Raw genomic sequence first — 27,895 nt, forward strand, 5'->3', positions numbered from 1 at the left:
ATGTCAGGGAAAGCAATAGTAACAGTGCGCGTTGAAGTTAATGGAGTGAAGTATCTTATTTCTAACACAAGTTCAACGACATCGTTAAATGAATGGCTGAGATCACAACCTGGACTCAAAGGTATGGAACATTTTTAAAGGCAGTTATGTTGCTCAAGATCCATGGTTTAATTTTAAATGAATGAAATCTGCTAATTGCAATAGACTTTCCTCCTATGACCTTTCTGGTGCGGAATACGTCACGATAGTTTTGTATTATAAAAGTCATTATCGTGTTTTTGGTAAAATTTCAGTTCCCGATACTTTTTGAAATCAACTACTATGACTTCACATCACAATGATCTTAAGCCTCGAGCTATCAGCTGAGCTGAGCGTGACTCGTGACGGTTGGCGTAAGCAAGTTCATCTAGTGTGCGGTGGCGTTGTCAGCGCTTTCCGGCGTTCGTGCCATCTGCTTCAAGATATTCAACATGTTGAATGACGCTCAGCTCCGCTGCCGATTGACGCTTGGCTCAGCTGATAGCTCCAATGTGCGGCTGGCTTTATGTGGGTTCAATGTCATCTTCTAGGAACGAAGGTAACATGCCAAGAAGGTGGGTGTGGCGCGTGTGTCGTGGTGTTAACAAAACAAGATCTGGCAACGAAGAAGGACAAAGTGATGGCTGTCAACAGCGTAAGATTGGCTGCAAAAACTGAATTTACCTTTCGCTGGTTTGCTGAGAAAATGTTTACATGCATGCCTTTTGAAGATATTGGATTTTCCGAGAATGTTTCTTTACATAAAAGAAAGAGCTGCTGACCAGGTCTATTGCATGCGCAGAGTTTAACATGCTCAGACATAGACGGAAAACGTTTATGTCTGACCATGTTAAACGCGACAGTTAAAGGTCAAGGTGTACTGTCTAATATGAAAAATGCGGAAAAAATAAACCCTCGACCTTCGCCGACCGATTTTAAATCTTTCGGTCATGACGTATATTTCCTTAATTCCCAGTGTCTTCTTCCTCTCTTTGCTACGGATGGATGTAAGATTACAACGACTGAAGGTTTGGGGAGGTAAATTTTCACTTTCCACAGTTTTGTCATCTTTTATGTTACTACACTCAATCTATTGGCTTGGCTAGAATTGTTACCCTTATCTAACTGGTACCCATTAAAATTGCATGAGTGCAGTGTAAACGAGTGAAATTACTACATTACTACAGGCTAGCTGCCAGGCTTTATAAGGCCTATATATAGATCGCCCTTGATTGAGCATATTCCCATATGTATATCTCTTGTGTAAATCAAATGTCTGAAGAATACGCAAATCGATCTCAGATCCACACTTGGCATGAATAAAACAAAAATTTCAAAACTGTGAAGTGTTAAAAAACAAAAATATTTATTATTCTGTTTATTCTTCAACAGCAGCCGGTCTGGTTATCATCCTATTCAAGAACGTATTGCGCAATATAATGGCAGTCAGTGTGGTTTTTGCACTCCGGGAATGGTAATGAGTATGTACGGGTAAGATGTCTGTGCGCATTTTTGGCGTACAACTAGGTAGATCGTATATGATATTAATCATTGCCGGATCTAGGATTAGGCGGAACAAAACAAAAGGAATTAATTTCAATTTCAAAATAAAAAATATCTTAATAACAACGCTATTGGTTATGGATTTCTGAAGAACGTATTTAAGTTAAAATCTACCAATGCGATTGCGACTTGAGGTTGTATTAATATATTCTGCCTTAAGGGGGATATCGATTTCTATTCAGTGTTAACGTCGTGCGGTATATTAGAATATGGGATATTCAACGTTGATATGGTCGAATAAATCGGAATATGGTACATTCGACCTTGGTATCTACAACCGGAATATATATCCGACCTCGATAAGGTCCAATATACCGGAATATGTACCGCATAGTGGTGTTGAAGCATGGTTCTAAACATCGCATCAGTCAGCAGAAATGGTTCCGCCCCTGTCTGCCTACGTGACTACCTACCTACCTACCTACCAACCTGCCCGCCAGCGCATGTCTTCATGCCTGCCTTGCTGCGTATTCATTTACCTGATTACCATTTTTCATGCCTGGCTGCCTGACTACGTAACTATTCATCTGTCTAACCAACTACCTTCGACCATCCATGTGTACCGTAGGAACAATCCCTCTAAAAGAAGTGTCTAATATTTCTCTTTTTCATTAGTTTCTCTTTGTTACCAAACTCTTTGTACCCCAGTTCTGCAGTATAACTAATCAGCACTACTTTATTCTCATTTCTTTTTCTTAAAGCTTACTCTCGAAAAATGCTCAACCGACTAAGCAAGATATTGAAGATGGTTTTGATGGCAACTTATGTCGTTGTACAGGTTAAAGATATTTTTGAAAATAATTATTATCCGGCAGAATAGCTGAAGTATATTCAGGAAAATAGCTGCTGTACTTGGGCAAAAAAAATAGCGAGTTAACCTACATCGAGCTGTGAAACAGTGCTGTTTGAATTTTTATATACAGTTTCTCTGGTTTAATGGCTCGTCAATAACTCTGGGGGATTATGGATTTGTTGCAATCCAATGAACATCAGTATCGTTAATGCTCATAGGCGTACGGGCGCAACTTCGTTTGGGAGGGGAGGATCGCACTTTTAATTGTTTTACAATGTACCCGAATTTTAACTTTTACCAGATTTGTAACAATAAACTTCATTTTATTTGGTTTAGGTAGCTGCCCGCCATGTCCTTCTGTCCCCCTGACCCCTGTACCCCCATGTTGACATTAATCGTGAATTTTACTTAACGTTTAGGTTTCCGTCCCATACTTGATGCGATGAAATCATTTGCAAAAGATGAAAATCCCATTGATATTGAGGTAAATAATATCTTGCTTAATCAACTAGCTATAATACTCCATACGGCGTAACCAGGACCATAGCTAGAAGCTTAATTGGGAGAGGGGGTGTATATTCATCTTATGCCCGGCTGATTTCTTTTGTACGCTATTGTTTCTGCGGTAGATAGACATGAATATATGAATACACCCCCTCCCCCAATTAAGCGGTTTACCTACGGCCCTGGGCGTAACTATAAGCTTTTGATGTCTTTCCCACTTGTTTCACTCTCAGTCAACTTCAACACACGAAGATACCCTCATCATGTGTGTTTCAAGGCTAGGTTACACTGTCAAAGCTCTTCGCTTGCCAATAAAGCAGAGTTATTAATGTTGCAAAGAGCAATTTCCAAGCAAAATGTAGACCTTATAATCACCATACTTTTACTCATGAAATTTATCTGATCTTACTTGTCGCAATGAAAATTATTTTCCCAGAGCTGGGCTGCTATCATTCGTCTTTGTTAATAAGTTATCTCCGAGTGGTACCTGCGAATCCTTTGCAACTGTATCCATGAGGGTGAAAAATTCAGATGTAATATGTTATCAAACTATTTCCAGGACCTTCACAGATGTCAAAGAAATTGCTGTGATGAGATTAAAACATGTCACGGTTGCTGCTTCAGTGAGGGAGAAATATCTGCACGCCCGTTATGGTTTGAACCTATATCTCTGAAGGATCTCTATACGGTGCTGGATGCACATGACTCCCAAGTCATCAGATTCGTTGTTGGCAACACTGGAAAAGGTAGTTATTTGGAAAATTATAATTCGTCTTAGAAAACTCCTTGTAAATAATGCAATCGAAAGCTTTGAGAACTTATTGATACCTGGCGTCGTACCGTGACGTCGTATAATGACGCCAGGTATTAATACCTGGCGTATTAATACCTGGCGTCATTATACTTTATTAATGATAATTATTAGGGATTAATTACCAGAAACTTACGACTTGCCATATATTTCAGGTGTTTACAAAGACGATAGTAATTATGATGTTTTCATTAATATTGCTGATGTGCCCGAATTGAATACCGTACAGGTAATTTAGTTTACGTAGTTTATGATATAAATTGTTAGGTCGCAACTCAAAACTTTAATGAACAGGACCTTCTAATTTCAACACAGGCAGCCCGGTCACTGCTGTTACGTCATGCTATTATATATGTATATAAATACAATAAGGCTGGCAACTCTCTCGCAAAAAATTTAATACATACATTAATACCATCGCTTAAAACAAAAATACTACGCTAGTTTCTTAAAAAAAACAGATACAAAACACCTTGGATATATTGACTATATTTATCTGTCATTTTTAGACTTGAAGAAAACTCTAAAATGCTCAAATTTTGCGAATTAAAAGTGTATTTTCGTTGAAATTTTGCGAAACAGAGGCGGGATATAGTTTACTCGGCAAACGTCATCATCGGAGAATTCGTCGGCAAATTTCTGATTGGCTGTGGCAAGTTCGGAAAAAACGAAGATCTTTCTTCTCCATTGAGTTGACCTTCGTAATTTTCCGAACTTGCCACAGCCAATCAGAAATTTGCCGACGAATTCTCCGATGATGACGTTTGTCGAGTAAACTATATCCCGCCTCTGTCTCGCAAAAATTCAACGAAAATACACTTTTAATTCGCAAAATTTGAGCATTTTAGAGTTTTTTTCAAGTCTAAAAACGACAGATAAATATAGTCAATATATCCAAGGTGTTTTGTATCTGTTTTTTTTTTAAGAAACTAGCGTAGTATTTTTGTTTTAAGCGATGGTATTAATGTATGTATTATATTTTTTGCGAGAGAGTTGCCAGCCTTATTGTAATTATATACATATATAATAGCATGACGTAACAGCAGTGACCGGGCTGCCTGTGATTTCCACATGTTGACTGCATGCCATCCATCTCGGCATTATTCTAAACCAGCTTTTCGTACTTTACAAACTTTACCCCCCTAATGGCAGTAATCGAATCCCTAAAACCTAAACTCCATAATCCCTGTGAAAAATTTCCTTAGACCCAAACTCCAATAATCTCAGATATCTTTACTCGTCATAATTCCATTCATTCAAATCCTATAATCTTAGTAATTCAATCCATAAAGACCTAAATTTCCCAATCTCAGCACTTCAATCTCTAAAACTTTGTTAAGCTCTGTAATTCTAATCAAATTGTATGAAATTTAATTCCTGAAAACTCGCACATCATCAAGGTCTTTCCACCCTCAGACCTGGAATAGGCTTGCATTGCTTTCAAAGTACTTTATCTATTTTCTAAAATACAAAGTTATATGACCCCTCACGTACGCCTTTTTTTATAAATCTAATGCACTACAGTTAACACACCAATTCATTGAGTGTGATATTACCAGTGGAATAGAAGTTGATTTTCAGTTTACGCTTTGCTATTCAGGTAACTGAGACATCTTTGCAGCTTGGCGCTGCCCTCTCTCTAAACAAGATGATCGCAGAGCTGAGGAATAACTCTTCCAAATCCAAATCATTTGAGATTCTTGCATCTCATATCAAGAAGGTGAAGTGAAATATATATTTTCTTTCATGAAATTATGAACGATAAACATTTAAGAGTATGCACCCCCCCCCCGTCCTAATTATCGTGCTAACTATACTACGGTCATGCGCATGCGTCGGAAGTGCAATGAAATTATTAGAGCTTTAAGGCTATAACTGCCCTTCCAGCAACTCGGACCACGATACATAACTAGTTGATACTTGATAATAAACATGTGATACGTAAATAGATTTCTTTCTTAATTTTCGTAGATTGCCAACGTTCCAGTTAGAAATGTGAGTAAATAAAATAGTTGGAAGAAATATCATGCGTAATTAAGAATGTTTATTTGGGGTGTTAACTTGGTTTGCTGTTCTAAAAAGAAGTAATCATTTCTGAAATATATATACACCTAAATTGTACATTTAATTTTGTTTCCACTTAGTAGAGTAATCGAATTTTAGGAACAATCATTTTAATTTTCTCTTCTATCATAAATAGGTTGGGTGCTGGGCTGGAAATCTGATGATGATTCACAAGCATCGTGATTTTCCGTCAGATATGTTCATAATAATGTGCGCTGTTGGAGCCACTGTTGTTATTGGTAAAGATTAAAGACCCAATTCTTCTCCGAAACCGTTTTTTTCAAAAATGTTTCCTTTTAGGTAAAGTTGATGGGTCGACCCAGCCCTATTGTTTGGAAGACTTTCTAAACGTTGACATGCGTAACAAGGTAAGCATTAGTGATAATAACGATGATAAAATCTGCCCCTAGTCTAGTGATTTCAATAAGTCCTTGTTATATCGGAACTCTAGCAGACTGCAAGTTTACCCAATACTATCACCAAAGTCATAACACTAAAGGTGCATCGATTTTAAAACAGTAAAAGGATCACGTTTTAGCTTTAAGTTGTGAAGGGCATAAGGAGGTCAGCTTGTGAAAAGAAAATTTCCTTTAATGTACAGTTGCTTTATAGTTTTGAATGCCAGAGGTGGACACGCAACGAAGAGAAATGGTTGACTTCTATAAACACGATAACGGGCCAAATTTTATTTAACGCTAAAACGATGGGATTGCTTTTTTTTTCTTTAAATATTTTTATCCCAGGTGATACTTAGAATCGATATTCCGTTTACTGCCAGTGATGAATTTGTAAGAACCTTCAAAATCATGCCGCGACACCAGGTATTTAGTTTCGTCTAAAATCATAGCGATATTCGTCTTGTGTAGGCTCTGATTTCTTTTGAGGGTGATTACCTTTACGGTTAAATGGAGTAGTCTAGTTTTCATGATTCAAACCGCACAGTATTAACTGGGGGTAATGCATATTGCTATTTAGTATAAATTTCGAGGTGACTATTAATTTTCCTGCATCAGTCTGATTAGATTCTACTCGATTGGATTTATACGGTACCTCAGGCGTTTCCTCCTTTTGGTCTTTCTGACCATAACACTATAGTGATACCACCAAGCATTAAGCCCAGTAATAAAGAAAAGAAGAAGATTATAACGAAACGCGATAGACGAGCAAACTGCAGAGCAGAACTGGGAAGATATCTCAGCTCAATAAACTGGGAATTAATTATGGCTGAAAAAAATTGTGAAAATATGTGGAACGTTTTTAATGAAGCCGTTCTGTCTGGATTAAACATTCTTATGCCAATGAAGAAAGTTAAAATTTCCCTAACTGATGCTCCATGGATGAATCACACATTGAAAAGCCTTATAAGAAAAAGACAGAAGGCGTTTACTATATATGGAGTTAACTCAACCGAATTTAAATATTACAGAAACATGGTCAATGCTGAAAGAAAGGCATGTCGTGGAAAGTACTACGAGTCAAGAGTTCAAAAACTGGGAAAAGAAAATCCACAGAAATGGTGGAACGAGGTGAAACGTATTTGTAATTTTAAGATCAAGGAAAGCGTGTCCAACTTTACAGGCGTTGAGGAATTCTCCAACTTAAGCCCTAAAGATCAAGCAAATAAGATTAACGCGGCATTTCTAGACCCACTGAATGAGTATAGGTTACATTCTCCACTACCCAAATACCCTTTGGAAGAGTCTCCAGTTTTTCTCAATGTATCAAATTATCAGTACAGAGAGTCTTATCAAAACTTAAGGTGAACAAAGCAGCTGGTCCAGATGAAATCCCTAACTGGCTTCTAAAGGAATATTCATTTATCCTTGCATTTCCTATTACCCTTATTCTCAACGCATCCTTTCGAGAGCAGTATGTTCCTTCCCTTTGGAAAAAGGCAGATGTTATTCCAATGCCAAAAATTAAGATTGTGAAACACCCGGAAAAAGATCTAAGACCGATTTCGCTTACTTCGTGCGTTTCTAAAGTGGCAGAAGAATTTGTGGTAAATAAATATGTAAAGCCAGCTGTACTAAAGGCGATTGATCGGAATCAATACGCGTTATACCTGAATCATCTACAACAATGGCACTTATTAATATGTTACACCAATGGTACACTGGAACAGATGGAAATGGATCAGTTATTAGAACAATTCTTTTCGACTATCGGAAAGCCTTTGATTTCATAGACCATTCAATCCTGATCAAAAAGTGTCACAATTAGATATTCCCCACAGTGTCGTAAATTGGATTATGGATTTTCTTACCGATAGATTCCAGAGAATTAAGCTGGGAAATTCCTGCTTTTCGTCGTGGGACTCTGTTCCATCAGGCGTCCCTCAGGGCACAAAATTAGGTCCCTGGTTGTTTATTATTTTAATAAACGACTTACATATATCTCAAGGGGATCTATGGAAGTATGTTGACGACTCAACAACATCTGAGATAGTCGGAAAAACGGCATTAGTAAAGCTCAGAGCCTAGTAAACGAAATGTCTTGCTGGTCTGAAAAAAACAGGATGCAACTAAACTCAGAGAAATGCAAAGAACTGCGCATTACGTTTTCCGCAAATCCCATTGATCTGGATCCCTTGGTTCTTAATGGTAAAGAATTAGAAGTCGTGGAAAGTATAAAGCTGTTGGGTCTCACTATAAACAGTAAATTGGAATGGAATGAGCACATCGCGGTTGTGGTTAAGAAAGTGAATAAAAGATTATACTTTCTCTCACAATTAAAACGTGCCAAAGTGAAATCGAAAGATTTAGCATTGTTTTACACTTCATGTATCAGATCTGTTGTTGATTATGCAATACCAGTATTCTATCACTCATTACCACAATATTTAAAGAATGAACTGATACGGTTGGAGAAAAGGGCAATTGCGATAATTATGCCCGATACGCATTACCTTGATGCTCTCAGATTGTTAAACATTAAATCCATGGAAAATCATCACGAATATTTATGTGACACTTTGTTCCAATCTGTAATGTCCGATGAAAATCACAAGATTCGTCACTTATTGCCTGGAAGATATGATCCAGGCTATCTTTTAAGGAATGTAAATAATTTTAACTTGCCTCTAATTAAAACTGAAAGGACCAAAAACTCTTTTATCTTTGCTATGTGCAACAGATTCAATAATAAAATTAAATAGGTTTAGGTCTACCTGACTTTTAGATTTTAACTGAATTTTATTCTGCTTTTTAAACTTTTTGATGTAAGTAATATCAGTAGTATCATAATTAATTTTAATACAAAGGTTGTAATCATTACGTAATTCAGCTTTTGCTGCAAAGTAATTTGAATAAACCTCTATTCTATTCTATTCTATTCTGTGGCAAACAACCTGTGGGTCCGTTTTTTTAAATATAAAGTTTGAAGTAATTGTAAATTTTATGAAGTTGTGTAAATTGTTATTTGTAAATACAAACACATCGAAATTTATTGGAGCGAGTTATCCCAACTCGGCGAGATAAAAAGCGCATCACATCAAAGGCTTAACCTGATTAGTCTAAAAAGACTTTCATTATAATTTTATGCAGTGTTCATCTCGCCTACCCGGGATTACTTGCTCCATGTAAACAGACCCTAATGCTTCCACCCATCGCAAAATCATCTCGTGACCTCGCTGCGATTGCTTGCTTCTAATTAAAAATAGTATTTTTTGCGATGAGTGGGCGAGAGCCCAAGTGTCTTAACGACGGTCCCCATGTGGAAACGTGGAGATGCTTTTTTGTCAATGTGTTTTAGGCAGTTGTGGTACCGCATTCTGAAATTTTATATCGCTTTATTCCTACATTAGAATGCGCATGCGTACGTCAATGCTGGATTCAAGGTCACGATGGACTCAACCTATATTATAAAGGGAATTCCAAGTTTAATGTTTGGTGGTGTGAAGCTTTCTCCGGTAAGTATGATGAATTGTCAGTTGTGTGAAGTCTGCTTAGTGTCACCCCCGTACTGCACATACAAACGTATATTTCTACTCCCGTCGCAAACGTACAGTAAATTGATAGTGGATCAACATGATAAGTAATTTAAGAGTAATTTAATTCAGCTAGAAGATTATGCAAGGGAGGATACACGGACAAAATTAATTTATCTCTACTTAGGGTATAGTCAAGTTCGTATGGTTAAATTTTGAACTTCCATACTTTTTGAAATATGTTGTATATATTATAAAGACGTAGTGAACCTAAGCGGTATTAGCTATTTAGACACTACAATGTATTTTAAACATTAAACGTACAACGTATTCATTTAAATGAATATAAACTAATTGCTATGTTACGTTCAGGAAGTATGGGCAAGTTTTACATCAGAGGACCTGATATTGTTATGAGCAGAACCGATGCGCAGAACGAAATTTACTTCCACTTTAATTTATATTTAAAATTTTCTTCAGTTTCGGGCAAGTAGTACACAGCAATATCTTTCAGGAAAGAATATTCTTGACTCAGAAACATTAAAAGGTAAGACGTTAATAAATACACTAGATGAGGAAAGGATCTCAAAGTCTCCGCCGCTTTCATACGGTAAACAGGTTATCACTCAAGGTATCTCAAAATACGTTTTATCCTAATTACGTTGAAGTACGATGTGAGAATTAAACCAAGCCATTGATAACAATTTTTTATACCCAACGCGGTATACTAAATAGGTTGTATGAATGCATTGGATAAAGAAATTATACCAGAATCAACACCACTCACTGCAAGTGCTGAATATCGCAAGAGTTTGGCTCTTTCTTTGTTTTATAAGGTAAGACAACTTATGCTATACCCTTTAATCTCAAGGTTGGTGTTTATCAGATAAAAACAAACTTTTACAGGTACTTTATCGACCTAACTGATAAATTGGCGGATGTTTCGCTATAAACTTTAAATCGAATATACTTTCTCAAAGGACTCACAAAATGCTTCAGTCCTCGCTTATCTTCATTACTTTAGTTTATTTTCTCACAGGGACAAAACATTGTAACAAATAATTAATGTGCTTTTTCCTGGCGTCTTGTAACGAAAAAATCGGTTTATTTTCTGTTTGTAAGCACTCCTCTTCACGTTGTAAAACATAATTTTGAAATTCCATGCCGTTATACGACCAAATAAAAGCTATACTGTATAGACTCAAGAATCTAATTATTGAAACACTAGATCTCGTTTATAATGGAATAATTCTGTATTTCTTTTTATTAGTTTTATCTTAGTCTTCTTGGTGATAAAGCAAGTTCCAGAGTGATTTCTGCTGCTGTTCCGTATGTAAGACCGATATCTTCAGGACAACAAAGTTTTGGTACAACTCCAAGTGAATTTCCTTTGACACAGCCCATGACGAAAACCACTGCAAAATTACAGGTAACTGCAATTTGATAGTTTTTACTTTGCGAGTACGAAGTATCCTTACTGTTATACTTTATTTATTCATGATTTTACAGCATAATATTAAATGAATAAAATGCTGTAAAATGAATATAGATACCTTTCAATATATAACGAGGGAGCAAGCGTCTTCAAACAACTTAGCATCAAATGTGGTATAACAACTGCCTAAAATAGACAAGAACACTTCTCGACGTTTCGAGCTGAAGGCCTTCGGTCCTAAATATATCAAAGGCCCTCAGGTCGAAACGTTGAGAAGTGTTCTTGTCTATTTTAGGCAGTTGTTGTACACATTTGATGCTAAGTTATAAAATGAATGAATAAATGTTTAGGCATCAGGCGAGGCTCAATACACAGATGATATACCCAGGCAAGAGGATGAAATTTATGGAGCATTTGTTACAACAACACAGGTAATAATTTGGACAGCATGCGAAAACTGCAAATTAATATCGAAAAGTCGAGTATCATTCTTATACTTTTCTGTTATATTTCGTTGTTGAAGGGTAACTGTAAACTATCGAATGCATATATGTTGACGTATCTGAAGTCTTGGTAAGAAAACTTATCAACCTGTTTATTCGTGACATGGAGATGTCGGTAAACGGTTGTAATATTGATTATATTAGTTGAAATAATGCAATCGTTTATCGACATTTCCAAAAAATTTAGCAGCAGTAATATCGGTACAGTTAAGCCTGGTTTCCATATGGCACCGACCTTTCGCCGACTCATTGTCTGTAATCATTCAAAGAGAAAATGATTTCACTCATCAATAATCACCGACAATAATACTTTGCCGACGTTGGCGTCATATGGAAACCAGGCTCATAGTTCCAGTCATGGCATCAGCAAGAATTGTAAACAGAATCAACGGTAGTAGCCTGCGCCGCAGACCCATGCCCGAAATAGAAAGGCGGAGAAAAATATTTTTATTATTCCACTCTAAACCAATCAAAGCTTTGTTGATCGTGAGTAACCAATTAGGCTTCGTAATTAAATATGTAGCCAATCACACAGCGTCCCCCAGATTCTGGGGATAAATAATTATAGAACACGGAATTTGGCGCTGTTACATAGACGGTATTTCCGCCATATTCCGTCTATGCGTAGACTACAGCGGTAGTTGATTATCAGAGTTTGGTTGTGATGTCCCTACGTTTTCCTAAGAAACAAATATCGCAACTTCAAGTTACTTTAGCTACAGTGGTGCAGTGTGCGTAAGCGGGATCTCTTACAGAATTTCGAAAATTGGATGATGAAAAAAAGATGGTGATGCAAATTAAATTGGTGGCTGAGGCCATATTGGAGGTTTAATTTCGTATACTACGCATGCGCTGGTTAACCATGCAATCCACAAGCAGATATCTTTCATTTAATCGCACACGGAAAGATTTCGGCACGCGAGGCAGTAATCATCAAACAATCAATGATACATATCAATGATATTTGCCGTAAGTGGCACCATGACCAAAGTCGCCGGAAACGTCGCCCGCACACGAGAACAACTGGCTTACGCTAATGGCCACGAAAAATTTTTTGCTAAGTAGCAAAATTGTGCGCCGGCCTTTAGTTCAACGACATATAGTATTGCAAGCTCAACAGTGAATGACCAGTCTTTTATTTGTTTCAGAAATTGCCTGGTGTATTGAAATATATTTCTGCGAAAGATATTCCTGGTGAGAATGATTTTGTTCCTGATATCAAGGGCAAGGAAAAATTATTCTGCGAGTGCGATGTAGAATATGCCGGCCAGGCGGTTGGAATGATTATTGCAAGTACGTATAGTCTTACTTGGCAATGTATAAATGATTTTATTGAGCCAATCCCACACCTGACGTCATTATACTGACAGTTAGCGAGTTAAAGATTAATCTAAGATGGCTGACAATTCATGAGAACTGTAATGTAATTGTATTACAAGCTAACGTATTACAAGAACCTAACCGGATCGATAATCTTTACCGATTTTTTTGTTCTTGCCATTGTCCTTTAAGTTTCTTTCAACACACTGTTCGTGAAATGATATTTACTAGTTGTATTTGTGCCATGATTTCAAGTTGACTCACAAGAATATTCTAATAGATATTATACGCCTAATTTTGACATTTTTTATTTAGTGAATAACATTGTTCTATAAAGCGCGCACAAAATCGCGTCGTGTGCGAAAATAAGTACGAAAATATCTTATGATCATAATTATTAACTAGTGAGCCAGAGCTTGGCCGATGAAGCTGCTGAGAAGGTGAAGATAACGTATTCCGACTGCAAAAAACCAATCATATCAATCCAAGACGCAATTGAAGCCTCATCCTTTTTCTCAGAACAAATTGTAAATGAAACTTTTGGCGATGTTGATGGTAAGAGTGCAATTGTCTTCAGAATACGTGGCAGGAAATGTAACATTGCTGTTAGTGTATAGAAAAGCGCGTTACTGTAAATAGATTAAAAGTAGATTGAGTTAGACTCAATGTGCGGGACTGAGGAATGGTAAGATACCACGATTGCTCGTGTTTCAGTAGGATATTGAGGAGGGCATTCAGGGGGAAGAAACGTACTTTTCGTTTAAACTATAAGGCATGCATTTTCGTGGAACTAACATACTAATTGTAATATTGCTTATATGCTGGATCTTTTTATCCATTTTTCAGTTAGGTATTTTAATATTTCATTGTTTGCTCGTACGCAAGGCGTTGTTATAGCCTGCTTTGAGTGCCGTCATTGGTGCCCAAAATCAAAACTGTTTCGTAAAACATGCATCTAACTGATCTAAGCTCAGTGGCCAATTTCATTTGGAAGTTTTGTGTTCAATTTATAGGCGCCATTGAAATGAAGTGGAGTGGAATGACACTCTGTAACGCCCTTATATTTTATGTTTTATTCAAAACATTTCATCGTTCATTGTTTATGGCTTTGCATGTTTCCAGGAGCTATGGCATCATCAACCCATATTGTCAGCGGAGAAATTTCAGTTGGCACCCAGCATCACTTTCACATGGAAACACACGTTTGTATTATTTTATTCAATTAATCAAGTACTTAGAATAAATTTAAACTCAGTAGCAGTTTGCCCGTGCAAACTTACCTGAATTTTTTGAAATATTTTTGAAATAGACGTGTCTGTGTATCCCAAGTGAAGAAGAGATGAAGGTCTACGCTTCAACACAATCTACTGAGACCACTCAGATTTCAATAGCTCAGGTTTTGAATATACCTCAGAACAGGTATTACTATTTAACAATTACTCGTCTCAGGCTCAGTGATATTTATTTCGATTGGCCGAAATGAAGATTGGCCGAAATGAAGATTGGCCGCGTGGGAGAATAAGTCTCCCGAAAAAACCGGACCGAATTAAAGATTCTCGCTTTTTCTTGAGTAATAAAGATAGCAACGTTTTGTTGAACGTCATTTTCAGTGTCCTGATAATACTTTTAGTTGATTACTTCTTTCGCTCTTAATTCGACTAAAAAAAGGTGCAAATAAAAAGAATTATTATGCATTACTAATGCAATCTCGATTGTGATTGGCTAAAAACCTATAGATAATTCTCAATGTCTTGCCACCTACACGACATGGAAAAAATTATCGTAGGTGACGCAATTTTTTACCGCTAGTTTGTTGTCAATAATGGCGCAGGCTTCCTCTCTAAAAAGGAAATACATAATAAAACAATTATTGATATTCGCATGATATCGAAAATTATCAAGCCTCAGTTTGGCCTGATAATTCTCGATAACACACTAAACCAGATCCAATAATTGTTAAATACAATCAATGAATATTTCGACCGTAGCGAAACATTATATTACATGTGCACAAAGATTAGTTGATTAAACCTCGTAGTAAAAAACAAAAATAGCTACCGTAAAATGCAAAACCATTCAGTTGCTACAATACTCATCTATATTTTCGTTCTTTTTGCAGTGTCAGTGTCTCGTGTAAGCGATGTGGTGGGGGTTTTGGCGGGAAAGGGAGTCGTGCCGCAGCCAACTCAACAGCTTGTGCTCTGGCGGCTTACATCATGAACAAGTAATTCTGAGTACCCGCATTTAATTAAGATAGTTTTATTACACTAAATACTTACGTGTTTTAGGCCTGTGCGTTTAAGAATGAACTTGAAAACGAACATGGAAATGATCGGAAAGAGATATCCTTACTTGGCGAAGTACAAGGTATTTTCCGAAATCTTATCGATTTATGAGTGCCGAAATCTTATGTATCCGCGCATAAAAGTAAGCGATTTCAAATTTGAATAGGTGGCTAAATGTAATGCAACTTGAGCGTTTTTATCCGTGTATTGAATTCTGTTGCATTTGTTTTAAGTTACTTAATAGTTAAAGCTCTGCGTCTCTGTATTTTGTTACAGGTTACTTGATAGTTACTTTGCTTTATAGTTACTTATAGCCTGAGGTAAATAATGTAAAAGCTCCGTTGTTATACAAAGCTCTTTACTTTGACCAGGGCGTCTATAAGATAGGGCGGCGAAACGCACGGATGGCGTGTTGAAACATGTGTGATGTGCAGACCCCCCATGAAGATTCGAAAAACTGTTTTCAAAATGGCGGTGGGTTACTTAGATGACGAAGAACTTGAGATGTTTATTAGTTTGGATGACACTGATCTGGCAACAGATGACACAAATTCGTCATTTCCAGTTGGAAATACTGTTAATTTCAACGTAAAGGAGTTAATTGCTGTTCTTGAAAGGGTTTCTTCGTGTTTTTTATACCCGTCCCAGTCCGCTGGTTACCAAGACAAGTTTGTAAACAAGGTTCCGTTTTATGGTTGTCGTTTTCCAGAGAAAATTGTGAAAAAAGTTCAAAACATTATGCAACCATTTGCACGTGGAATCGATGTTAATGAACAAGGGAGTCATTTTCTAAATTTTCCAGCTTTAGGAGCCATGGCAAGGTTTTCAATTTTTTAATGGAAATTTTGTATATTGAAAATTCGAAAACGTTGTTGCGACGCGGTCAAATGCTCTTGCAAGTAAGTTAGCATTTTCTTTTTTTGTTTTTAGCTTGGCCAGGTCGACATTGCCACGAGGAAAGAAAAACATATCATATTTTCAATTCGGAACGTTATCTAAGTATATAATATAATTTAACGGGATTTTGTGTTGATATTTTCCGACCTCGCAGCCGTGAAAACAATTTTGTTGTAGAAAGTTTGAATACGTTCACTTCTACAAATGATTGCAAAAAAGGTTCAAAACGTTGTGTAGTGAAATTTGCTACAAATTTTCGTCAATATTCTGTACACCAAATCTTGAAGTATAATGCTTTTGGGGATTTTCCTCACTGAGAAATATCAAAATACGTATGATACATCTAAAAACAGACCAAGTAGCCGTGCGTATCCGTAGTTTTAATTTGACAAATTCGGTCAGTTAACTTTTGAAGGAACAATTTTAAGACACAATATTAATAGAAAAAGTTATAAATTACACAGGAGAAATCTTATTTTAGATATCGCGTTAATAGTTTCAGAGATTGAGTGGTTTTAATCGAGCTTGTTAAAAACCAAGTAAATATTGTTTCGTTCGAGAATTTTTCGCCGACCGCTCCGTCCCAGTCCTAAAATCGCATCACACATGTTTCAACACGCCATCCGTGCGTTTCGCCGCCCTATCTTATAGACGCCCTGCTTTGACAAATAACTTAGATTGGGGCTGCGAAAGAAGGATTATTGAAAGGCATTGATCTCACATGTTACGCAGCTTGTGGAATTGCAACAACTGAATGCTACCTTCCCATGTTTCCTATTTTAATGGATAATGGTGAGTTAATAATATCATTACTATTTATTAATATTCTCATTTCTCAAGTTTCCTTTAAGGTCAATCTCTAAAGTGCCTATATCACTCGTGGAATCTTTATGCATTTAAAAAGAATGTTAAAAGTTAGTTAATGTATTAAAAAAGTTTTTTTATTTAATGCAATAATTTTGAAGATACTAGCCTTTAAACTACCTGCAGTTCCTGAGTCCCAGGCTCCCGTAAACAATGGGCAGTTTCAAATTGAATAGCCGTGTTTAAACCCAGGAGGTTCGGACTCAGGAACCGCAGGTAGTTTAGAGGCTTGTATCTGCGAAATTATTGCACTAAATCAAAAATTTTTTTTGATATATGAACTAACTTTTTACGTTTTTTTCAAACGCATAAAGATCGAAAAAGTTATATAGGCACTTTAAACAGCGAGGTACATTCATGCATCAGTACATATTACGGGAAATGGAAAAAAAATTTCATTATAGTTTCCTCCTAAATTATTTGACCGAGAAGTATAAGGGCTTGAATAATTATTATAACGTAATTTCTGAGAGCAGTGCTCCTTTCTTTCATTATCGGAATCAGTGCTCCTGGAAAGGTTTTTCCACTACTTTTTTTTAACAACTTTAGCGTATTATTGTGAAAATTGGAAATTTCAAGGCGTTCCCTGCAAGACAAACACAGCAACCAGTAGCTATACACGTTCACCAGGTATGTAAACGTGCATGGGATATTTTACACGTTGATGAATTAGGGAGGATACTTGGAACACCTGCAGATTTTAACACATTTCTTCACGGAAATGCATGCCTTTGATTTTTCAGGTCGATTACCAGCGACCTTTATTGCCGAAACAATGATGAATCACTTGGCCAAAACACTGAACATGAGCCAGGATGAGATACGAGAAATCAATTTTTACAAGAAAGGACAGGTATCGCTACTCTCACGAAGCCTTACTGCTTTTACAATAATTCAATCCAGAATTTCAACTGTATGTATGCAAAAGTTTCGTGGCCGGTATAAAATAGACCCTGAACAAATAGCTCCGTAGCTAGTTCATATATTTCGATTTTGATTCGTTTCTTTCATTCTTTCAGACAACATACTATCATCAACCTTTGCTATACTGCAACATGACTGAAATATGGCAAGGTGAGATTAAACACTGATAGCTAATACTATAAGCTTATTTTTAGGCTAGCCTACTATGCTGAATATTGCTAGAAATAATCTGAGACCGCGAAGTCGAGGTTTTTACTCAGTATAACACTCACTAAGGCAAATAATTGTTTAAGTATGTAATTAAAACAGCATTAAGACGTGATTGTTTAAAAAACCAGTCTGTTGTAGAGAATACAATTTTAAACTATTTAAGGCTGTTTGAATTCGCCTTTTCCGTTTCTTAGGTAGATAATTTTCTTCAAAATTATGATTTTTTAATTAACCACATAAACCGCTCGTCATTTTGCAAAAAACAACCAAGGTGATATGACGGATTGCCAAGTAATAATCCGACGTCACTCAACCAATCAGAGGCTAAAAATTTAAATAATCAAATTTGTAATTATAATGAGTTCATTAAATAGCTCAAAGCAACGGTCTTAACTGAAACGCCAGTAGATGTGCCAGGAAAGCCCGGCTTAATTCATTTTGCTTCTATCTTCTATCTTATCGAATATCTTGCTTCTTAAGTTTCTTTGATTTTTTCTACACACTTTTTGTTTTTTATTACTGAAATAAATAATAGTAATTGCCCTGAGTGGAGTGCAATTTGGTGTAAAATCAAACGTGTGATTACGAAATTGTTATAACAAGTTTGATTTCACACCAAAATTGCACGACACAAAGTGCAATTTAATTGAACTTTATTATATTCATTTTGAAATCATACAAAAATGTAAACAAATTCAAAACGATTTATTGGCTGAAAGAACCGAAAACCGTATAAAATGTGAGGAATTTTTATCTATTTTTGTCAAGAAATTTTACGGGGCATTTAAAAATACAGAATATTCAAATTTTGTGCCATTTTCCCTTGTAATTAGATTGGATAGTTACACTGAAATACTAAATCTGATTGTTGTGGCGCAGAACTTCAATCTTATTTAAGAATTAAAAAACGAGTCGCGTGCCTTTATGGTGTAATAATGCACGATGGGGGAATGTTGGGAGAATACGAGAGAAGCTTGTAAAACACGAGGCGTAGCCGAGTATTAGTATTCTTCTCGAGTATTCTTCTATTTTTAACCAATCAGATTGCAAGAAATACCATTCATTTCAAAATGAATATAATAAAGCTAGAAATTGCAACGTGTAAATCGTTTTGTATTTAACAATTGCAAATTTCATTAAGAATTATGCTCCAATGTGATTATTAATTTGTAATTTTAGAATTGAAGAAATCAAGTGAAGTTGACAAACGTAGAACCGCTATTGAATCATTCAACAAGGTTTGGTTTATCAAATAAATCTGACGTAATTGCCACTCGAGGGAGTGAAATTGAAGCTAGCGACTTTTATTTAGCTTTACGAGTTTTGAGCAGTCCCGCGTTCACAAGGCTTGTAGACCTCTTGCAGTGTTTGCGCGTTATTGTGTTACTTTTTTACGGAAATTCTTGCCAATCTTTGTTTACTTTCTTTTTTGAAGGAAAATCGTTGGCGTAAGCGAGGAATAAGTTTAGTGCCAATGAGATGGGGCGTGGAATATAAACGAGGGTTTCGATACACCGCCTATGTCGCAATATTTCGTAAAGATGGAACAATGGCCATATCACATGGAGGAGTTGAAATAGGACAAGGGATAGACACAAAGGTATACTTCATAAATATATACCAAAATTGAGGGCGGGCATTTTGTTTGAGAGAAAATGTAGTAGACACTTTATGTTTATCAATAAAACAATGGAATCAGTGGAACGTAATTTTCCACACTGGGAATACAAATAACCTCGTAGCCTTAGAATGATTTATGGAAAAGTTAAATATTTTAGAGAAAAAGTTAGATATATAATAGAAAAATTAAATATGAGGAAACTCCATGCAATTCGTTTTGTATATTATGAAAAAGTCAATTTAACTTACCTGCAGAGATGTTCAAATTTTTCAGCATGCAGATAATACGAAAGACGATTTAAAACAACATTAATTTGTAGGCCCGCTTTCCCTGCATGATTCGAACATAAATAATAGCATCATGTTTTAAACTGTTTATTTATGTGATTCAAACCAACAAAAAGCATGCTGTGTATTTCACTTATTTATAGTCTGAGGTTTTTTCCAGTTTGTTATACAAGCAATATGATTGAGATATGTTGTATATGCACGGGCGTTGCACAACTAAACAATCAGACATTGTGGAACAATAAACAATGCTTAATTGTTAGACACTTGACACTCGGAAGCGGTGAATAGTTATTAGTCATTAGTTGCAGTTAGTGTGAGAGGCAACAGCACGAGCCGGGAGGGTTGTCCAATACTGTCAAATAGACACGACCCGTACGACCCGTAAAATTGGTTGAGTTGAATGAATGTCTTATCGACCCGTACAAGTGGAGAAATGCATCATGTAACTCTATTCGTCGACCCGTACAAGTGGAGAAATGCATCATGATGTGTTTAGAGATAGCTAGAGGGGCTAACTCTATTCGACGACCCGTACAAGTGGAGAAATGCATCATGATGTGTTTGGAGATAGCTAAAGGGGTTAACTCTATTCGACGACCCGTGCGATTTGACAAATCGTACGAGTCGTTTCGACCCGTACAAGTGGAGAAATGCACCTTGATGTGTCTAGAGATAGAGGGACTAACTCTATTCGTCGACCCGTACGATAAAAAATCCGTAGGGATTTTTTGAGATCGACCATCAGTAATAACACTAATTTCCTATAATACATGAAAGTTGGGAGCTCTGACATAAATAGAATGTCACTTCGCGCGAAAAATATCGCTAGTGGCCTGTAGTGGCTTTATAACTAACTGTGTATTTATATTTGCCGATGTGGTTTTAAAAGAACGAGGCAATTCAATATGTATTTATATTTGTTGAGTTGTGCATTGCTAACTGAAAGACAATATTTCCTATGTTGAATAATATGTGGTTTTTAAAGAACGAGGCAATTCAATATGTATTTATATTCGCTGAGTTGTGCGTTGGTAATTGAAATATTTCGCTTGTGGAATTCTGCATGTGTCTTTGTGGTTTTTAAAGAACGAGGCAATTGAATATGTATTTATATTTGTTGAGTTGTGCGTCCAGCCCAGCACGATTCATTTCTCCACTTATACGGATCGAATCGACTCACGATTAATTTCTCCACTTGTACGGGTCGAATCGACTCGTCCAATTAGTTAACCTGCACCGTAGAACGAGAACGAACGAGTAGCCTCATTAACTGAACGAGAGTACGGTTCACAATCGTTCAAATAGATGGTTTCTATTGGCTAAAACAAGTTTATTATCATATTTGTTTGTAAACTTTAAGCCATAGCATGCATATTTTGGTCATGTAATTTTGTGTTGTGATATCGTGTATATTATACGGTTAAAACAGGGGGCATGCAACAAGATGACGATGATTGATGAACTGTAATGGTAACATCCCAAACTGAGGAATAACTAAGTTGAATAATATTATGTATATATAGAACCCTGAGTATTTTACCGAAGTCGTCAATTCGTAAACTCAATTGAATTTTATAGTTAATCAAGGTCGTGTTAAGTAGCCTCAATGCAATTATTACAACAATTCTTAAGCATTTCTTCATGTGTTTTAAGACATTTGCAAGTAAGACGCATAGAAGAGGTTGAAAGACGATTAATTCATGAGCGTTTTATGGAGAATGGTCCCATTTGGGACGTCATTGCAAACGATATTGCAAGGCATGATAGATTTGCCGAACTTCCTGATAACGTTCAGAACCTATATGCAAATGTTGGAAAGCGTAATATAGCAGTTACTGCAGATTTGCATTTAAGTTTACTGTGGCTATGGAACTTATTATGCTCCTGGGATTTGAATATACGTTTTAACTGGCATGTTATGGAAATTACAATAATATCACAAAGTCGAGTTAAACTTAACGCTAAATAGTTTCTATCACATGAAATTCCTTTCTGTTATGATCACCACCTATTAGGTTCAAATAAAAAATGTGATGAAATTACAATTCTTTAGGCGTTTTCATGCAGTTACAAGATGTGAGATTTTTACGTGCGCATGCATGTGTATTGCATATCCCCAAATATATATCTAATGGTAATACATGTCTGTGTGTATCTTCTTTACGGCCTTAAGTTAAGACTATCTTCTACCATCCTTGATTGAATGAGCCGAAATGTAGTTTTTCTATCAGCACAACGACAGAAAAAAATATACAAGCATTACAATACGGTTGAAAACATGTTTAGTACAAGCAAGCGACTTTTTGTCGTTCATTCGTTCGTCGCTTTCGTCCATTCGTACATGTTTAAATATGCAAACCAATCAGCTTTTCGTAATTTCAATGAAAACATTAGCATACTTGCATATTCGTTCGTTCTCGTTTTACGGTGCAGGTTAACTATTTGACAAATCGTACGGGTCGACGAATAGAGTTACCTCCTCTATCGGGCAACACAGCATGACGCATTTCCCCACTACAATAGTAGCTACGCACCAACCGAATTTGGTGGGATCAATGACGCATTTTTCCACTTGTACGGGTCGTAACGACTCGTACGATTTGACAAATCGTACGCCGGTACGGGTCGAAAAGACATTCATTCAATTCGTCCAATTTTACGAGTCGTACGGGTCGTGTCTATTTGACAGTATTGGACATGTGTGCGAGCCGGAGGCACAGCTTTTAATACATTTCTATAAAACGAAAAAGTTATTGTTGTGGTTCTAATCCAGTATATGTTACTTGTGTGTTACTGGGCTATTCCCCCTACGGCCCCGGCGATTCCGCTGAAAGATACAGAGAGTAGGGGTCGTGTAACAAGTTGTTAATGTTCAGAGGGCTTTGTTAAAATTTTACTAATTCACCCACAAGTTTAATCAAACGTGTATGTCGTCATTCAAATGTTTTTATCTATATACACTGAATGCAAAGCCGCGAGGAATACTCTCTTTTTAAGGTGGCTCCCTACAATTTTTTAAAATATTGAAAACTTGTGATTTTGATTTAAAATTTTAGCACGAGATTTCTTGCTAAGGAGAAGAAATTTCCCAGATGTATTAACCAACATTCTAACAGTCAGAAATTGCCCATAAGCATGACGTCATTACCGTTGTTATGGTAATAATAGCGAGGTTCAGATTTGACTTCCACTACTACTACCCAGACCTTAAATGGGAAATAAACCAATCAGTTGCGACCGGTCTACCTGATTAACCAATCACATGCCGAATAGGTCAGCAAAAGGTTTTACTCGAAAACAAGCTCGGTTACCCCAATTTTTTATTCTATAAAAAGTTTTCTTAAAAAAAATGGAAAATTTGAACCAGTTAAGAAAAGTTCTATAGAGCCAAAATTATTAAAAATTAAAAAACGTGATTTTTCGCTATAGAAATTTTTTGGCTATATAGAATTTTTTAAACTTGCTCAAATTTCCTATTTTTTTGTAAGAAAACTTTTTATAAAATAAAAAATTGGGGTAACCGAACTTGTTTTCGAGTAAAATGCGGGAATAGGTAAAATGACGGCCATATTGAATCGCCATTGTTACCATAACAACGGTAATGACGTGATACTCAGTTTCGACTGTTAGACTGTTAGTTAATATATCTGGAAAATTTAATTTCGTTTAGCAAGAAATATCCTGCCAAAAATTTCAATCTAAATCATTAGTTTTCAATATTCTTAAAACAGTAGGGAGCCACCTTAAATCTTATTTTTGCCCGTAGAATTTTTCTTTTTGGACCTTTGAAAAATATCTTTAATTTTATCTAACTGCAGGTTTGCCAAGTCGCTGCTTACACACTCGGTTTTGGTCTGACTGTTGATAAGATCTCAATTAAACCAGCAACAAGTTTTCTTAATCCAAATGGTATGTCAATTTGTTTCGCGTTTTGTGAATGTTTTCACGTTGAATGAGATGTGCCAAATGTGTTGTCCTACTCTAAAACGCTTTTCCGTTTACAGGTTCAACAACTGCGGCAAGTATAACAAGTGAATTATGTTGTGAGGTGTGAAAATTTCCTACTTGCCTCATTAGTGTAACCAATGCAATGCTTTGAATCCCTTGTAATTAACCAATGCTTTGATAGTCTTTGTTTCAAAAGACTGTGAACAACATTTCTAACAAATCTGATGTTGAGGTTAAGCGGAAAAATAAAGTATATCATTTTAGACAATTATTACAACGTTATTAGCTACCTAAGCCAGTGGAAGCAGTTCCTTTTGGAAGGGTGGGACAAGGTAGCAAATTTGCTCTGGACTGCATGATCTTACACAAGGGTGATTGATTCACGTTGAAGTGGTAGAAAAATAGAAATTATGAAAGAAAGCCATGCGCAAGTAGAAATTACCGCTAATTACCCCCTTTCTTTTACACAAAGCCAACCCTACTCCCCGCAGACGGGTCCACAAAAAGACGAAACGCCGCATACGAGATACTGATTCGCACCCTTGACTTTTTTCTTCTTCATGTTATCCTATTTTACCTACCTCTTTGCATACCCATGAAATTTAACATCACCAACAATAATACACAGCCTTTTATTACACACATAACTACACAGTTCCTTGAAGATTTTGAATCACGCACAAATAAAACCCCTTTTGATTTCCTTTTATTTTATACGCAACGCATGATTGGCGATTGTCCAACAATTTCCAAACAAACCCTTTTCTATGGTATATACCTACAATTGTCATACGTCCCTTAATTTACAAAGAAACGGTGTTTTTATATGCGACTTTATAGTTGTAAACGAAGGGAAGGAACGTTTTGGAGGCTTGAGAATCAGCCATAACATCAAAGAATTAAAAATTTCAATACGACCTACAATAATGACAGTAACATCAGTTATATAATAGACAGTTTACCTTATGTAAATAAATATTTAAAAACTGTATCTTGTGTCTGTGCAGGCGATCATACAATGCTGCAATATGCTCAAGGAAAGAATATCACCTGTAGCAAAAGATATGCCACAAGCCACGTGGGCTGAGATCATTCACAAGTGTTATGAAAAGGGTGTTGATTTGTCTGCAAAATACATGTATGTACCAGAGAGGCTGGCTCGATACAGTTTTCGAAATAACACATGGACATGTTCAAACTATGCATTTTTTTTCAAACGCATAGTTTGGGGATATTAGCGATTAATTAGCCCGCAAACTGTGGGAGGTTTAGTAAACCACCCGTGGCTAAGAAGTATTTAATAAGATGTTATTCGACAGATTTTGTTTTTTAGTTCTTTGAGTACCCTACTTTCAAATCATATTAGGTTTAGTAATAGATCTACCATTACTATGCCTGTGGCGTTTTACGTATACGAATTTTACCCAAGAATCGCCTATCGGTTGGAGTAGATGGATAAGAAGTACGGTGACCCCCAAACTTAAATCAAAAGATATAGGTCTGTGTCTAATAGCAGGCATTCTTTGGCATTTATTTAGTAATTTGTTTATTTTTTCAATTAATGTAGGACTATTATGTAAAATTAAAAAAAATATGGAATTCAAGTAATCAAACGTTTTACTCCAATATGTTTAATACATCATCTCATAATGACTTCGAAAGAGGGAATCCGGGTGTTACACGACGTTTGATTGGCTCGTTAGTCTTGCGGAAACAGTTCATGCAGTCAAATTAAATATATCCGCCGTCAATCTTGGCACTCCTAGTTTGTGGCTTTACTGGCTGCGCGATCCGTTTATTATTTGTTTAGATGCATGGTCTTTACTATAATGATATCTGTATTTGTTTTTTTTAGGATATTACCAAAGCCTCCTCAGCCAGCTTTTAATTATAACATTTTCGCTGCGACTTGTACAGAGGCGGAGATTGATGTGCTCACTGGAGAGACAGAAATACTCAGAACGGATATTTTGTTTGACTGTGGAAAAAGGTAGACAGTGATTCCATTAACTCCGTGCAATATTTCCTGTGCTTTTAGCGGTGACCAAACACTTTGCTGAAAGACATTTGGCCGAAAGACACTTTGCCGAACGGATATTTTGCCGATCGGAGATTTCACAGAAAAGCCAGACATTTTGCCGAACAGACTATTTTGCCGAAAATAGCGATACTTTGAGCATTTTTATATTCCTTGTGTTTGTCTGCACATACTAAAAAATGCCATATTCTAATAATGCCATTTGTAAACGTAAAGATGTTGGTGTGTGGAGCAAGTGTTCTGTTTTGCAGCATGAATCCTGAAATTGACATTGGACAAGTGGAAGGAGCATTCCGCATCATGGGTCTTGGTTATTGGTTGACTGAGAAAGCAATATATGATCCTTTGTCTGGTCTGGAACTTACCAATGGAACATGGGTAAATAACGTTTTACATATCATTGGTTTGGGGTGGATATAAATGGGAGGAAAGCTACCAAACATTTTCGAAAGTTTGAAACTTAAAAAAACCGCTTTTGGAAACCTTCTTATACAGCAGTTATATACTAATTGATATTTGAATGTATGTTTTAATATTAAATATAAATATCTATTAGCTCAGTTTAAAATTTTTTGTCATGTAGCTACAAATTAGTTTTCCACGATTATTATCTGTAAATTAGTTATAGAAAGCCCTAAAGAGAATAACTAGTAAAATTGTTTGCATGTGTACTCCAATTTCCCCGCTGAAATGTTGATTTTTTCTTCAGGATTACCACCCCTCGTCTTCGAAAGACATTCCAATAGATTTCCGGGTGAGCCTTCTTAAAAATGCTCCAAACCCGCTTGGTGTTCTTGGCTCAAAAGGTAATTTTATGTCAATTATATATGTAGCGATATTTTTGGTTTAGATGTATTCAAGTGGTTTAAGGTATTTACCTTTTTGTTTGAAACTGAGTGTTGCCAATTGTCAAATATAGTTTTTCGCATAAAGAGATGTTGAAAGATCCGACATCTTAGATAAAATTTTTATATCCTTTGCTGACGAAACGTGAATAACAATACCGAGCTACTCTCGAGTGACCGAATAACAATTACCCATCGTCAATCGCCTGTTGTTAATTCAATTATGCCCTTCGCTTTATTTGTGGTTTAAAGCTGCTGGTGAACCACCTCTGTCTATGTCATCTTCCTGTTTGTTCGCTGTCCAAGATGCGATATATCACGCTCGTGAGGAGACTGGGCAAGACAAAGGTTACTTTCCGCTTGATGGTCCAGCTACAGTTGAGGCCACTCATTTGAAGTGTTTAGTTGATCCAACACAATTTATTATTTAACGAATGCGAAGGAAACTGAATTGACTAATTGAGAAACACAACCTTGCTCATTTTTTGCTAGGCTCATCAGCCTGTGAAAACGAATCGAATTTACGTCATTTGAAGTATGGTTTAGAACTAGGCATAAAACAAACTGACACAATATTAGAATTTTGTACAGGCTAGGTCGGTGATACTAGTACTTATGGCCTATTTTATTATTATTATTATTATTATTAAAAATATTTCAACAAGGTAGTCTTTGACAATTAGCGATTTTTAAAGAGCCGTGTACCACACAAGTATAATAGAAATACCATATTAGTCTAATAGAATGAATAGTAATTCACGATTTAACTAACTAGGACGAAGACATCTGTAATCTATAATCATGAATCAGTTAAAATAATTTTTAAAATTGTACTAAATGAATTTACCGATTGACTCTCAACTACATCTTGTATGATATTGGGAGGTAGCTTGTTCCAAGAAGCTGCTCCACGATAAGCGAAACTCCTTTTTAAAAGCTTTGTTTTTGGCTTAAACAGACAGATTCGATCCTATAATCAGTCTGTGAAAACGAATAGACCTTTCTTATAATGACGATATAGTAATGTTTGCAGG

The 27,895-nt window shown here is 36.3% G+C and overlaps 1 protein-coding gene across 1 annotated transcript; it reads left to right on the forward strand.

The window, feature by feature from the left end:
- On the forward strand, positions 1-27,417 carry LOC114519708 (xanthine dehydrogenase-like). The gene is made up of 36 exons (XM_028539880.1): positions 1-121; positions 570-673; positions 995-1,056; positions 1,411-1,509; positions 2,283-2,359; positions 2,794-2,858; positions 3,555-3,624; positions 3,845-3,918; positions 5,290-5,409; positions 5,890-5,992; positions 6,054-6,121; positions 6,497-6,574; positions 9,559-9,663; positions 10,162-10,228; positions 10,417-10,517; positions 10,952-11,110; positions 11,467-11,547; positions 12,768-12,912; positions 13,345-13,494; positions 14,062-14,141; positions 14,249-14,358; positions 15,059-15,163; positions 15,228-15,306; positions 16,799-16,913; positions 17,535-17,615; positions 17,729-17,838; positions 18,005-18,059; positions 19,299-19,357; positions 19,555-19,719; positions 23,849-23,939; positions 24,035-24,078; positions 24,986-25,116; positions 25,834-25,968; positions 26,268-26,394; positions 26,726-26,822; positions 27,114-27,417. The coding sequence occupies exons 1-36, from the start codon at positions 1-3 to the stop codon at positions 27,290-27,292; spliced, it is 3,612 nt and encodes a 1,203-aa protein (XP_028395681.1). The 3' UTR covers positions 27,293-27,417.
- The last annotated feature ends 478 nt before the right edge of the window (positions 27,418-27,895 follow it).

This window comes from Dendronephthya gigantea, unplaced genomic scaffold (assembly GCF_004324835.1).
Source record: "Dendronephthya gigantea isolate DGI-Jeju-01 unplaced genomic scaffold, DenGig_1.0 000014F, whole genome shotgun sequence".
NCBI lineage: Eukaryota > Metazoa > Cnidaria > Anthozoa > Malacalcyonacea > Nephtheidae > Dendronephthya > Dendronephthya gigantea.